This window comes from Macrobrachium nipponense, chromosome 21 (assembly GCF_015104395.2).
Source record: "Macrobrachium nipponense isolate FS-2020 chromosome 21, ASM1510439v2, whole genome shotgun sequence".
In the NCBI taxonomy this organism is placed as follows: Eukaryota; Metazoa; Arthropoda; class Malacostraca; order Decapoda; family Palaemonidae; genus Macrobrachium; species Macrobrachium nipponense.
This window is the reverse complement of record NC_087212.1, coordinates 18,326,768-18,339,759: the sequence shown is the minus strand read 5'-3', so window position 1 is coordinate 18,339,759 and position 12,992 is coordinate 18,326,768. Positions and strand designations below refer to the sequence as shown.

Here is a 12,992-nt window from a genome sequence, read left to right as displayed (position 1 = left end):
AATACAAGGAGTAAATAACGTATAATAATATATGACCAAATTCATACCAACACCAGGAAAAATAAGAACAGGTAATGAATATAATAACACATGAAATAATGAACTATGTACAAGTACAGGAGTGGGTTGATAAGCAATCCAGTCCGTAACAAAAAGGCAAAAAGGCAGGAAATACAAGTGAGGCAGGTAGGTGAGAGGGAATACCAAAAGGTAATTAACATATTGCAAAAAGGCAGGAAATACAAGTGAGGCAGGTAGGTGAGAGGGAATACCAAAAGGTAATTAATATATTGCAAAATCAATGATAATTAATAATATACAAAAATACAAAATACATAATTAGGCTGCATCAGGGGAGACAATGTTCCCTGCAGCTACTGCAGAATATTTAAGGGCCTCTAGAGACTTTAGATAGTGGCATTTAAATACTGTCGGAGATTTCCAACCCGTATACTTTTTGAGATCATCGAAGTTCATATGATGAAAATAATTAACTGAGGTAGCCACTGCTCGGATATCATGGACCCTAGGAACTAAATCCGGATTAGCTTGTTTAATAAAATAAAGAATTTGTTGTCTGATGGCCTTCAAGGAAATGGTTCCACCATTCTCTCTAATAAAAAGAAGACCTGAAGACCTATTAGAAGTTCTGTCAGGATAAGATTTTAATGTAATAACTGGACATAATGATGGGTCCTGTGGAAGAGGGACAATCTTCCACGGAGACCATCTGTTCTGTGGGTCTTCATTCTTTGCCAAGAATTTTAGATCTGGAGAAAGCAGAACTTCTCCTGACAGGAGGAAATCAACATGATTTGGTTCTCTAGAGAGAGCTGACAGTTCAGATATTCTGGCACCTGAGGCCAGGCTCATTAAAAATAATGTTTTCCTGAGAAGGGTTATATATGAGCATGTTTCAATATCAGTATCTAAAGCTAACTTGAGTACCTCATTTAAAAACCAGGAGACCGTATGAGGCCAGTTTACTGGTCTCAGACGAGCACATGCTCTAGGGATAGACGAGAAGTACCAATCTGTTAAATCAATATTAAAGCCAAACTGAAATATCTCTCCCAAGGCGGATTTGGACGTAGTAATGGTACTAGCAGCTAGGCCTTTTTCGAACAGTTCTAAAAAATGAAATTGCCAGGTTCGTAGTCATTGTCTGAACATCTGATTCTTTTAGAAAGATGGCTAACTTCCTCACTGCCGAATCATACTGCCGGAGTGTCGATTCTCTTTTGTCTGATTCCACGAACAATGTGTTTAGCGGATCAATATTAGCATCTTTCTGTGCCGCAAACTTCATGAAGTCCATAAAGTTAGGGCATTCAGAATTCTTGAGGAAGCTGACACAGTCTGAGTTTGTACCACCAGAGTCAACTTTGGGTTGGGAATCCGTCTGGGACGGAGTTTCAACTCTAGTAGAGGAGGAAACCAATTGCTCTTTGGCCAGTTGGGTGCTACCAGTGCTATCTGCCCTTTGAAAGATCTGAGTTTGTGTAGAACTTTCATCAAAAGGTTTATTGGCGGAAATAGGTAAATCTTCTGCCAATTGTTGCAGTCTATGGACATCGCATCTGTGGCGTGAGCCAGAGGATCCAAATTGGGAGCCACATAACATGGAAATTTGTGGTTGGACTCCGTGGCAAACAGGTCTACCTGAAGGCCCGATATTTGTAGGCAAATCCAACTGAATGACTTTGCGTCCAAGGACCACTCCGATTCCAGCAGAGTTGTCCTGGACAGTGAATCCGCAATGACATTCCATACTCCTGCCAGGTGAGTAGCTGACAGGTGCCATGATGTTTCATTGCCAACGAGAAGATTGCTATCATCACCTGATTTATGTGGCTTGACTTGGAGCCTCCTCTGTTTAGGCAGTGAACTATCATTGCACTGTCCAAGACTAGTCTGATATGAATATTCCTGGCCGGAGCTAGTCGTTTCATGGTCAGGAAAATGGCCATTGCTTCTAGGATGTTGATATGGAACTGGCGGAATACTGTCGACCATGTTCCTTGAACCTTCTTGTACAGAGAATAGCCCCCCATCCGCTCAGAGAGGCGTCCGTGTGGACTACTAGAGACGGCGGGGGAAACTGGAGCGGCACTGACTTGGAAAGACTCTTGACTGTCGTCCATGGACGAAGTCTTTTCCTTAGTATCAGCGGAATCAAGGAGATTTTGTCTCTGAGTCTGCTGTTGACTCTTTTCCGCCATACCCGATTGATGTCCTTCAGTCTGGCTTTCAACAAAAGATCTGTTATTGAAGCAAACTGAAGTGAACCTAAGACTCTTTCTTGGGTACGACGAGAAGCCTGTCTGTTCTTGAGAAATTGTCTCGTAGCTTTCGCTATCTCTTTGCACTTGGTTGGAGGAAGAGATAGTTTGTGTGCAGTTAGATCCCATTGAATTCCTAACCATTGAAAGCGAGACGCCGGAATGAGACGGGACTTTTCCTTGTTTATCTGGAATCCCAGATACTCTAGAAATTTTATTACTTTGGCTGTTGCCCTACAACATTCCTTGTTGTTGGGTGCCCAAATGAGCCAGTCGTCTAGGTAAGCTACTAGTGTAACCCCCTGAGCTCTTAGTTCCTGAACTACTGTCTCTCCTAGTTTGGTGAATATTCTGGGCACTATATTGAGCCCGAATGGCATGACTCTGAACGAGTAAGCCTGTCTTCCTAGTTTGAAGCCTAGGTAGGGAGAAAAGTTTCTCGCTATCGGGAAGTGATAATAAGCGTCTGTAAGATCGATAGAGGTGGTGACGACCCCACGGGGAAGTAAGGCCCGCACCTGCGAGACGGTTAGCATGCGGAACTTGTCGCATTGAATGTATGAGTTGAGACGGGACAAGTCCAGAATCACTCTTCGTTTGTCCGTGTCCTTCTTTGGCACGGTGAACAAACGTCCTTGAAATTTCAGGTGTCTGACTTTCTTAATTGCCTTCTTTTGAAGAAGGTCTTTGGCATAGTCTAGGTCTGTTGTTGGAATTTGATGGAATCTGACTGGTGGAGGAGGCCCTTTTATCCATCTCCACCCCAGACCTTTTGATACGATACTGTGGGCCCACGGACTGAAGGTCCAATGGTCCCGGAAGAGGTACAGTCTCCCGCCTACCTGGAGAGGCTCATAGACTGGATGAGGTCTTACTTCCTCTACCCCTGGAGAGAGCTCTGGAACCAGCACTGTGCTGGTAAGCACCTCTTGCTCTGCTACCCTTTGCATGTCGGTTATAGCCTCGAAACACCCCTTGCGCTTCAAACGAAACGTTGAAGGCCAGGGACGTCACGAAAGTAGTCGAACTCGTGGACTGTTGAGTTGGCTGACTCTGCAGCAACACAAATTGTTGTTGTGGTCGTGCCTTAGAGGTCGAAAGTTGACCAATCTGGGTGACGGAAACTGCCTGAATTATCGTCTGTGTCTGAGGGGCCTGGAAGGGCTGATACTTCCTGACCCTCTTCCTACCTTTGGGCTGCGGTCTGGAGGTCTCATAGAACTTCCTTTTGGAGGGAAGACCCCAGCGGACACGAAGGTTCTGATTAGCCCTAGCAGCCTCACTGATGACGCTGTTAACTACGTCTTCAGAAAAGAGGTTAGGTCCCCAGATTGCTGCTTTAATGAGCTTATTAGGCTCGTGTCTAATGGAAGCATCGGCAAAGACATGCTTCCTGCAGTTCCGCCTAGCAACCACAAAGTCATAAAGGTCACACTGGAAAGTCTGCAAAAGTGACTTTGATAGAACCCGGAATAGAGGTTCCTCAGAGTAGACAGAAGCCGTCAACTCCGATGTAGTAACAGAGTTGATCAACCTACTCAGTCTACACCTGGACTCAAACTCTGCCTTTACCATGGCCTCCAGGATTATGGGTAGTCATTCGCTAAACTGAGTGGAAGCACACTCCGGATCGAGTTTGCCCACTCTGAACGTTTCTGGAGCGCCCACCCAGGATTACAGATGTCGCTCGAGTCGGGTATTAACAGTAGTAGTACGAGGGCGATGTAGGTGTGACCGTTGACCCGGCTCACCCCATATGGGGATTTTGGAGAGGGAAAACTCTAAATGGCAGGAGACCTGTGAATAGTGGCTTTCACACGCCCCGAACTTTATACCCGACGCCCCTTGGGTGCTTGCGCGAGGGTAGTAACCTCTGCATACCAATGCTAGCTTTTTTCTCTGGTATATTTAGAAACTATTTATACTAGAAAAGTGGATGGCAGGATCCTTTTCACCGGGCGACACAGGTCTCTCCCCAAAAATAGATTTTTCCTTCGTCAATATCCCTTTTATAAGTCAGTTTGACTACAAATGTACATTTCTAGTACATTCTGTAAATTATTTAGGCAATTCTACATACTAACTTTGCACGGACTGTAAGGAAAGGTCCTGTAAAAACAGAGGCCACTAGGGATTGGGGCGTCAAATGTTATTTTTCTGTTTCTGATACTAGTCCCTGGGGTTAAACTCAACCCCCAACAACAATTGTTAAATTTCAAATATAAACTCAATTACTTTCAGAGAATTGTAATTTTCATATAAATACTTGACGCAGAGTTATTACCTAGATCTGCCTAAATCTGTGTTAACTCAAACCTTTTAAGGTTTAAATTACCTTTGAAGCCTTGTTTATTTTTATATTAAACTTAGTCCTTATGTACTGGTTATGTTTAGGTTTTAATTTTGATTATAACAACACCAATACTATTCAAGTTAGTTTATGACTAACTACAGCCAGTCCCCGGGTTACAACAGGGGTTCCGTTCTTGAGACGTGTTGTAACCCGAAAATCGTCGTAAGCCAGAACATCATCAAAAATCCTAAGAAAACCTCACTTTTAATACTTTGGGTGCATTAAAAGGTAAGTAAACTGCATTTTTATTCCCTTTTTCATCAAAAAAAACTTGAAATATTTATTATTTTGCACTTTTGGTGTCATATTTCTTCAGCCAGATGAGTGTTGTAGGTGTCGTAACCCTGGAAATAATGTCTGATGAATATAATTGAGAAGCACCTTAATCTGGGAACGTCGTAACCCGGGGACTGCCTGTATTTACTAACCTAAGCAAGTTTTCTATAAGGCTTGGGTAAGTATCCTTGGTATAATCTATTCCTACTGAATAAGGTTGTTTTTACTAACTACCAACAAGAATTTAATATGTAGCCTAATCGCTTAGTTAGGCTACATAACCAATTTACTATTTACTGAGTCATGTAATTTTTTAAATTTTTAATAAAGTGGTTTATGAACCTAAACACACACACATACACATATATATGGCTAACTATTTACTAACCTAGGCAAGATTTCTATAAGACTTGGGTTAGTATCCTTGGTATAATCTATTCTTACAATAAGGTTAGAATTTGACCAATTACTAACAAAAACTTTATATGTAGCCTAATCGCTTAGTTAGGCTGCATAACCAAGTTACTATTTACTGAGCCAAGTAATTTTTGAAATTTTTTCAATAAAGTGGTTTATAAACCCATACATATACACATATATGCATATACTATGCAAACATATAGGTATACATATAGGCTAGGATACTAAATCATAGCAAAATAGACATTTTTGCTAAGCCTCAACAGTTTTAGCACGTTATATTACTGATAAACTAGCCTATATAAAACCACAATACCAACACTAACCTTCATGTTAGGTTATTTTACCTTACAAGTAAATCAACACTTACTCTAAGCATAACTTAGTGATAATTTGAATTACAATTTCAGCACCCCATTCAACGTTACTTAAAAACCACCACTTAACATGTTGCTCCGAGTTTGAGACTACTCTTACATTTGGCACCTGTTGCCAATTTTACTAGCCTTAGAATACATATTCTTGGATAACAGCTTTGATTAATAGTGTTAGTAAGGGGGCTCACTACTTAACACTAGGAATTATCCTTATCCGACTTGGTTTATTTCAATCATACTAACTATCGCAAAATAAAACTAAAATAGTGTAGCCTGTTTATCTACTGCTAGGTACTATCACCGAAAAATTAGGCAAGTACTTAGGGTTATTTAATCATCTTTAAGATATACTATCTTAGGTTATGGGCTACTGATAATTGCCATTCATAGTCTAAAATTACTTGTCCTAAACCAGCTAGGCTACTAGCTCATGTAGGCTACTGCCTCGGAAATTGTAGAAACCGTTATCTGAAAAGATTAACTAAATTAATAATACAATATGGAATAGTTCTTTAGGCAGAAAAACTTCCAATAAAAATTTATTTATAAACACTTTTCGCGTTCGTAAAGGCTAGCCTGGAAGATGTGTCTCGCCGGTCACATGTTCTAAACAATGCTGGACGGGTAAACAAAACACTAGTTTTCGTACTTCACAATAAAATTTTCTTGTTCCACAGTTTTTAACCTAACTGTTTTAACTAAATCTCAAAAATGAGCACTTAAGTTTCAAATGTCGGTGATTCCATGATTGATTTCAAAGAAAAAGTCTCAAGATAGAGGAGCACTGGCAGTAGTCTATCGACTGTGATGACCAGTAGAGTAATGATTTGTGGTCTTTTGGCCGACCTGAATATAAAACAAGATGGCTGATGCGCATGCATAATAGTCACTTCTACTGGTTTTGAGGTAGGAAAACTGGGTACAGCTTTAGCTGGAGACAAGAAAAAATGCCTTCTTGTCTTTTGAGTCCATTATATTCTATCACTTGTCATAGTGTTTATCATTATGGCATAATACCCGGCTAAAAGATATTTCTTTGATATTAGTCTGATCACCTTGGGGCGCTGGCACACACCAGGGAGGGTAACTCCTTTGAGGACGAAACAGCGGCTACGCTATTAAAAATTAATGATTTCTTCCCAAACGCCCTTCGAAGTTTGAGTCTTCTTAGAGCTTGAGGAAAGTTAGGCTAACCTAAAGGTCAGGCCACAGCAACATGTGAAGGCCTCCAGACCTAGTCAATGCCTGGTGGACAAGGTGGTCATTATCTTCGACTCTACGCTTGTCCATTGCAGCATCTAACATTTCTCTAGGTAAGAAAGAGGAAGAACCCTGGCGCAGCCCATTCCTAATGGTCGCAGAGAGCTCAGGATCAGAGGTCTTGGTTAGGCAAGTCAAGACGGTGTCTATTCCTCTAAGGACCAAGTTGGCTACAGATTGCTGTGTGGTGGGCTAAGTAGGAAATAAACCTACTTTCCGACTGGCACTGTTTACCTGAACCATGGCCACTGACTGAGAGAGCCATTAGTTTGGCCACCGTAAAGGACCACAGATCCAGGCAGAAAACAGCCATAGTGGCAGCCACCAGGATTGCTGTTTCTTGTTGTGAGAAGGAAACTGCCTCTGCATTCAGTTGTTGTAGCAAGGGACCAGGGTCTAGGCAAACTAAACCCGGGTCCACCTGCTTAGCCAACAAGGTTAGTACGTATAACCTTTTCCGGGCAAAGGACGAGGCAGCAACTTGCCTGGGGACTCGAACCAAGTGACTTCTCTTGTTCAGAGACTAGATCATCCACCTGATCGAGAACCCGAACGGCAAAAGAAGACCACAGTAGTCCCAATGAAGCCTTGGGGTCCATAATTGGTCCCCAGGAAGACCCCAGTTAAGAGGGATGATCTACTGACAAGGTTGTGCTGATGGATCAGTGCTATGACCTCTGTATCTCGGGAGTGTCCACCCCTTTTGGCAAAGGACCTTCCAGCCCTGTCAAGGTGCGGTCTTCCCAATCTACTCTCCCCTAAGAGGAAGAACCTCACTGGACCCCCGAAGTCTTTCCTAAACTCCTCCAACATATTTCCTGCTTAGTCCAAGAACTGAGCCAGGAGCATAAGCTAAAGGAGCAGGACTCCTTTGAGAATCTTCAATGGAGACCTATATGTTCAAAACTCACTTCAGAAAATCCAAGGAGTCGAGGGAACAGGTGAAGAAGGACTGGCACTCACACCTGTCCTATCTGCCAAGTGGTCAGGAGAGGTGAGCCGCATTTGATCACCAACTCATGCTGATGATTGTAACATGGGTCTAGGAGAACGCCTCTGTTCTGGAGAGGTCGAAGCCCTTGTAGAAGGAGTCTGTACAGGGGACCTCCTTTTCGCCTCCCCATGTGCTTAGTTATACACTGAGGTACTGGTTTAGGCCTCTGACTGAGTACCAGTAGAGGTACCGGCAGGGAGAGTCAAGGCACTTGATTGTCTCTTCTCTTTCTCTTGCCCTGTGCCCTCACTGGGCACAGATTGGGTTGGGTTAGGTTAGGTTAGGTTAGGTTGAGTTAGGTTAGGTTAGGTTATTTTGAAACTTACAACATACGAATGTACTGGGTTTGGTTAAGTGGGGGTTAGCCTCAGTCAGGTAGACCCAGTGACTATGACTAGGTAAGGATGCATCCCTGTAATATTCATTGCTAAGTTTTATACTTCATATACTGTTTAGTGACAGCTCCTACAGGCAGTCCCCAGTTATTGGCGAGGGTTTCGTTCTTGGCGGAGTGCTGATAAGGGAAAACTGTCATTAACTGAAACTCTGCGATTTATGGTGCCAAGTTTCGGTTACTAGCGCTGATAACCGGTTAATGGTGCCTCTGTTAGGTATTTAATGGCACGATAACTGTTATCGGTACATTATGGTGCCAATAACAAAACTTGGCTAGTTATGGTGCCATAAATCACCAATCTTATGGCGCTATTGCCATTAACCAAGTCCGCCGATAACCAGGGATTGCCAGTAATATATTGTTTTTTCTTATTATGTCGTCATTTACATGATTTATACTTACTCAGGGCATTGCAATTTTTAAGGGGTTCTCCACAACCAAAATCAAAGGGTAAATGGCTGACTGGCAACGTAGCAGCCACCTCTCCCAGAACGCAGTCACTTCTTGAAAATGCACTTGAATTATGCCATTGGGGGGAACCACCCACTGGACTAGTGGATCCAGTTTCCACCGCGTGTGGATACACCCTCCGAAAAAAGTACTTTAACACGTCCTGACACTGGAGATGGGGATCAGTCATGAGTTGTTGGTGGTGAGAGCAAGAGCTCGAGACCTCTGCTATCCTTTCAAAGTAAATATTTTCTCCAAAGTTAGAAATTAAGGCCATATTTTAAGATTAAACAGAAGTTAATGAAAGTCTGGCTCTATGCAGTGCACACATATCTCCATGACGCTTTCGAAATTTTTACTTACAACTATACAAATATTTAGAAGATTGATGCCATCTCAATGTTTGCGGAGTCGCTTGTGTCAATAAACTTTCCATTCCATATGCTAAATCCACACACCACTTGTATCCATAGACGCTAGGGCACTTTCTTCACAAAAATTGTAAACAATGACTTCCAACCACGACTTATCCAAGGATACAATGATTTTTTGCAATAGATATTATTTGAATAAATAGTTAAACGGCAGTATAAGGTCATTAATTGCATAATTTTTTTACATATTCATGGTTATTAATTTGAAAATATTTGTTGTTGAAAAAGTAAATAGATTCCTGACTCAAATATCAACAGTTTTGCTGTGAACAGTACCTACAGCATTGTTTGCGCTCTTCTATTATTTATCATTGTTGCCAATTGGTATGTGTTTCCCCTTCAAACTGGGTATAAGACTTACACAAAACCGGGGAAATAAGAGAAATTAGCTTATCCATTTGTAGTATATATACATATTACAGCAATTTTATCATTATTCCATTACTATGACAACTAGAATTCATAGAAACAGTTTGTAAACGCATCAGTGTATGTGTGAAGCTCCACTAGATTGGCAACAATGAGTCATTTTGCCGCCTGCTCGTATCTACTTTAGAAATATCTGCAATTTTTCCAGGTTAATTTGGCTGCAAAATAGGGATGATAGATATGAATTAAATAAACATTTTGAAGTAACAAAGTAAAGTTAAACTAAATAATGAGTAAAGTAAACAATTAAGGAAATAAAGCTTTGCACCTCATAAACCGTGTAGTCATGTGCTGCCCGCAACTGTGTTTGTGGAGTAAGTGCTTAAGAACCAGGAACTACAACGTAGTTCAAGTGCAATTTGGAGTGAATTAAGACCAAAACATGTATAATTACAACCAAATAAGCACTGTGGAGTTTCAGTTGTAATGGCAATAAGGATAAACCCACCAATTACACGGTAAAAATTAATTTCAGTTCAAACCATGACCCCGGGGATAAGTTTCATACTTTCACTAAAATAGGTAACAAAATGTTGTTTTATTGTGCTGATTACAACTGCAATCTTGAGTAAGATCAATAAAAGTTACATATATACGCTAACATTGTTCAAATTAGTGCTGAGAAGGCTGGGAAAGATGTTGGATCATTTGCAGTTACGAACAGCACCTCAGTCGGTGGACGCATTTTAGATTTAAAAACTGCCTTGAAAACATATTTTACGAAGACCTCACATGCCTATTTTAGTTTGTATGGCGCTTTCATATATAACATTATGTTGACGAAACTTCAATCTTTTGAATGGTATGCTTAAAGATATAATTGTATTCTTGTTTCACCAATTAAATATCGAGTGAATAAGGCTGATCCACGTGATGACGATGGATCCACTGCAGTGTTTCCCCCTATTTCATAATTTAGGAGAAAAGACTTGCTTCAAGAGGAGTATAGAGGTCACGTTGTGCTGCCTAGATAGGCCACACAACTCTAAACTGATGCTCATAGCAGCAAATTTAAGTACTTTTTCGGGAGGGTGGCCACGTTCTGGGAGAGGTGTCCACTACATAGCCATTCAGTCATTTACCTTACCTGACAAAAAATTTAAGTAACATCATACATAATTCATCCATGGAATAGAATGGAATATGATTTAGGCATAAAATCCAAGCACTGGGACCCAAAGGGTCATTCAGCACTATGATGAGAATGAATGAAAATGGAAATTATATAAATATAGCTGATGAGTTTGTACTAGACATTTTAAAGGTCAACGTTGAAAATAGTAAAATCGAAGAGATTTAATGTCTAATGGAATTAAAACTGCCAATATAGGCTATATATAGGTAAGGTAAAATAGACTTACCTCTATAGGTAAAACCATAAGATATTTTCATAAAAAACCACAAACCTTTAAAAAAACTCAAAATGGCCAACATCAATGTTGTCTTCTAAAATTTTTGTTAGGTATCTATGGTTTTACCTAGCCTAGATGGTACATTCGCCTCTCATTGGCATAGCTACCTGGTGCAGTGAGCCATATAATATGATCAACTGTCAAAAGGGCTAGGCTATTGGTAGGCTACTGATTCAAGAATTTAACCTAGGTTGATTGTTTGAATATAGGCTAGGCTAGTAACAATAGTCCAGGCCTAGCTACTATTGCAAACATAATCTCTAAAAAATGGGTAACTACCTACCAGTAGCCATTCCATGATATAACCTAGTACCTAATATAAATATAAGTATCTACTACTAGGTATAGGCTAGTACACCTGATCGTCTAGCTCACAGGATTAGTAATATAGGCTACTACTATCCTAGGGTAAAATATCAAATGGCTGCCCACTCCCATAGCATGACCACCTTCCCGAAAATCGGAAATTATGGCCTTAACTAATCTGTGACTTGGGAGAAAAAACTTACTAGCTACTTAGAGAGGAAAGTTGAGGTTTCAAGTTGTTGCTTCAACGATGATGCTTGCTCTTGAATAATGTCTACCCGGGTTACAGAACGTGTTAGTTTACTAAGTACCTAGGGTAAAAAACCGCATGGTACAGGGGTGGACCATGTACGATCAATGTGTACAACCCCAAAAAAAGTACATTATAACGCGTCCTGACATCGGAGATGGGCATCAGACGCGACTTGTTATTGGTGAGGAACGGAGCTAAAGACCTCTACTCCGGTGTCAGGACGCATTAGGCTATAATGTACTTTTCTTGGGGTTGTACACATTGATCATACATGGTTCACCCCTGTACCATGCGGTTTTTTACCCTATTCAGGAAGGTGGTCGGCCATTCATTACCTATTCTACCCTACTACCTAGTAACTATGGCTAGGCTGGTACACCTGGTAGTCTAGCTCTCAGGGTTACCTAGCTAACTACTATTAGCCTACTTAGGTACCTAACTGACTTTAGGTAGGCTATAGTAGGTACTACTAGTATTAGGTAGCTTATCGTATACTATAGCTAGGTAGCCTAGGATATGACGTGTACCCACCTACAGCAAAACATCCAACTGTAATACCATTTCTGTATTTGCCAAAATTTATTTTCCTCCACCACGGCAATTTAGGATTAGCTTTTTCTTCTTCTGATACAGGCAAATCTTTCATCATTGTAAAGGCAAAGTGACTTAAATAAGACCAAAACACAAACTGTGACATGGCAAATATGTTTATAAACTTGATAAAACTTCTATTATCATATCTGTATAGCAAGGTATCTTTTTCTACAGCATACTCGTTTTCCACCATTAAACGCATTTCTTTGCCTTTTCCAACATTTTGCTTTAAATGTTCACAGTTATGGAAGGATCTTTTAAGTGTCGTCCTTTGTCCGGTGTGATACTTCGTTGTTCTTGCTGGTTTTGCTTGTTTCAAGTGTTCAAGAATTGTCACGGGTCTGAACTGACACAGTCTGGAACATGATAAAACTATTGATATAGAAGACATGATATCTAACAGTTAATGAAACGAGCAATTATAGGGTAATCGTAAGCCTTAACCACAACCATAAGGGAAGTAGTAGTAGTAGGTGGCATATGCCTTTGAAACGGGTCCCTTGCTTGTTTGAGTTATTTCTTCCTGAAATACATTTCTTTTATAAAATTTTTCCTATTGTCCACTTCCTCCCTCAGTAGATCTACCAATAACAGTATATTTGCTCTTTATTTTCTTGATATAGTTGCTGCACAAAACTATATTTCTAATCTCATTGTATACTGGACAGTTAAGAAATTTTAATTTTGTTCCTCATAGCATAAACATTTTGTATCTTCTCCTTTTATCCTATTTCTATCATTTAATCCTAGTGTAC

The 12,992-nt window shown here is 40.6% G+C and overlaps 1 protein-coding gene across 1 annotated transcript in view; it reads right to left on the bottom strand.

The window, feature by feature from the left end:
- The window catches only part of LOC135197817 (transmembrane protein 223-like), a 61,876-nt gene extending 49,159 nt beyond the window's left edge, over positions 1 to 12,717 (bottom strand). Inside the window, exon 1 of the mRNA XM_064224950.1 lies at positions 12,175 to 12,717. Coding sequence (XP_064081020.1) covers positions 12,175 to 12,628 — 454 coding nt within the window. The 5' untranslated portion in view covers positions 12,629 to 12,717. The remainder of the gene's footprint in view (positions 1 to 12,174) is intronic.
- Between the last annotated feature and the right edge of the window lie 275 nt (positions 12,718 to 12,992).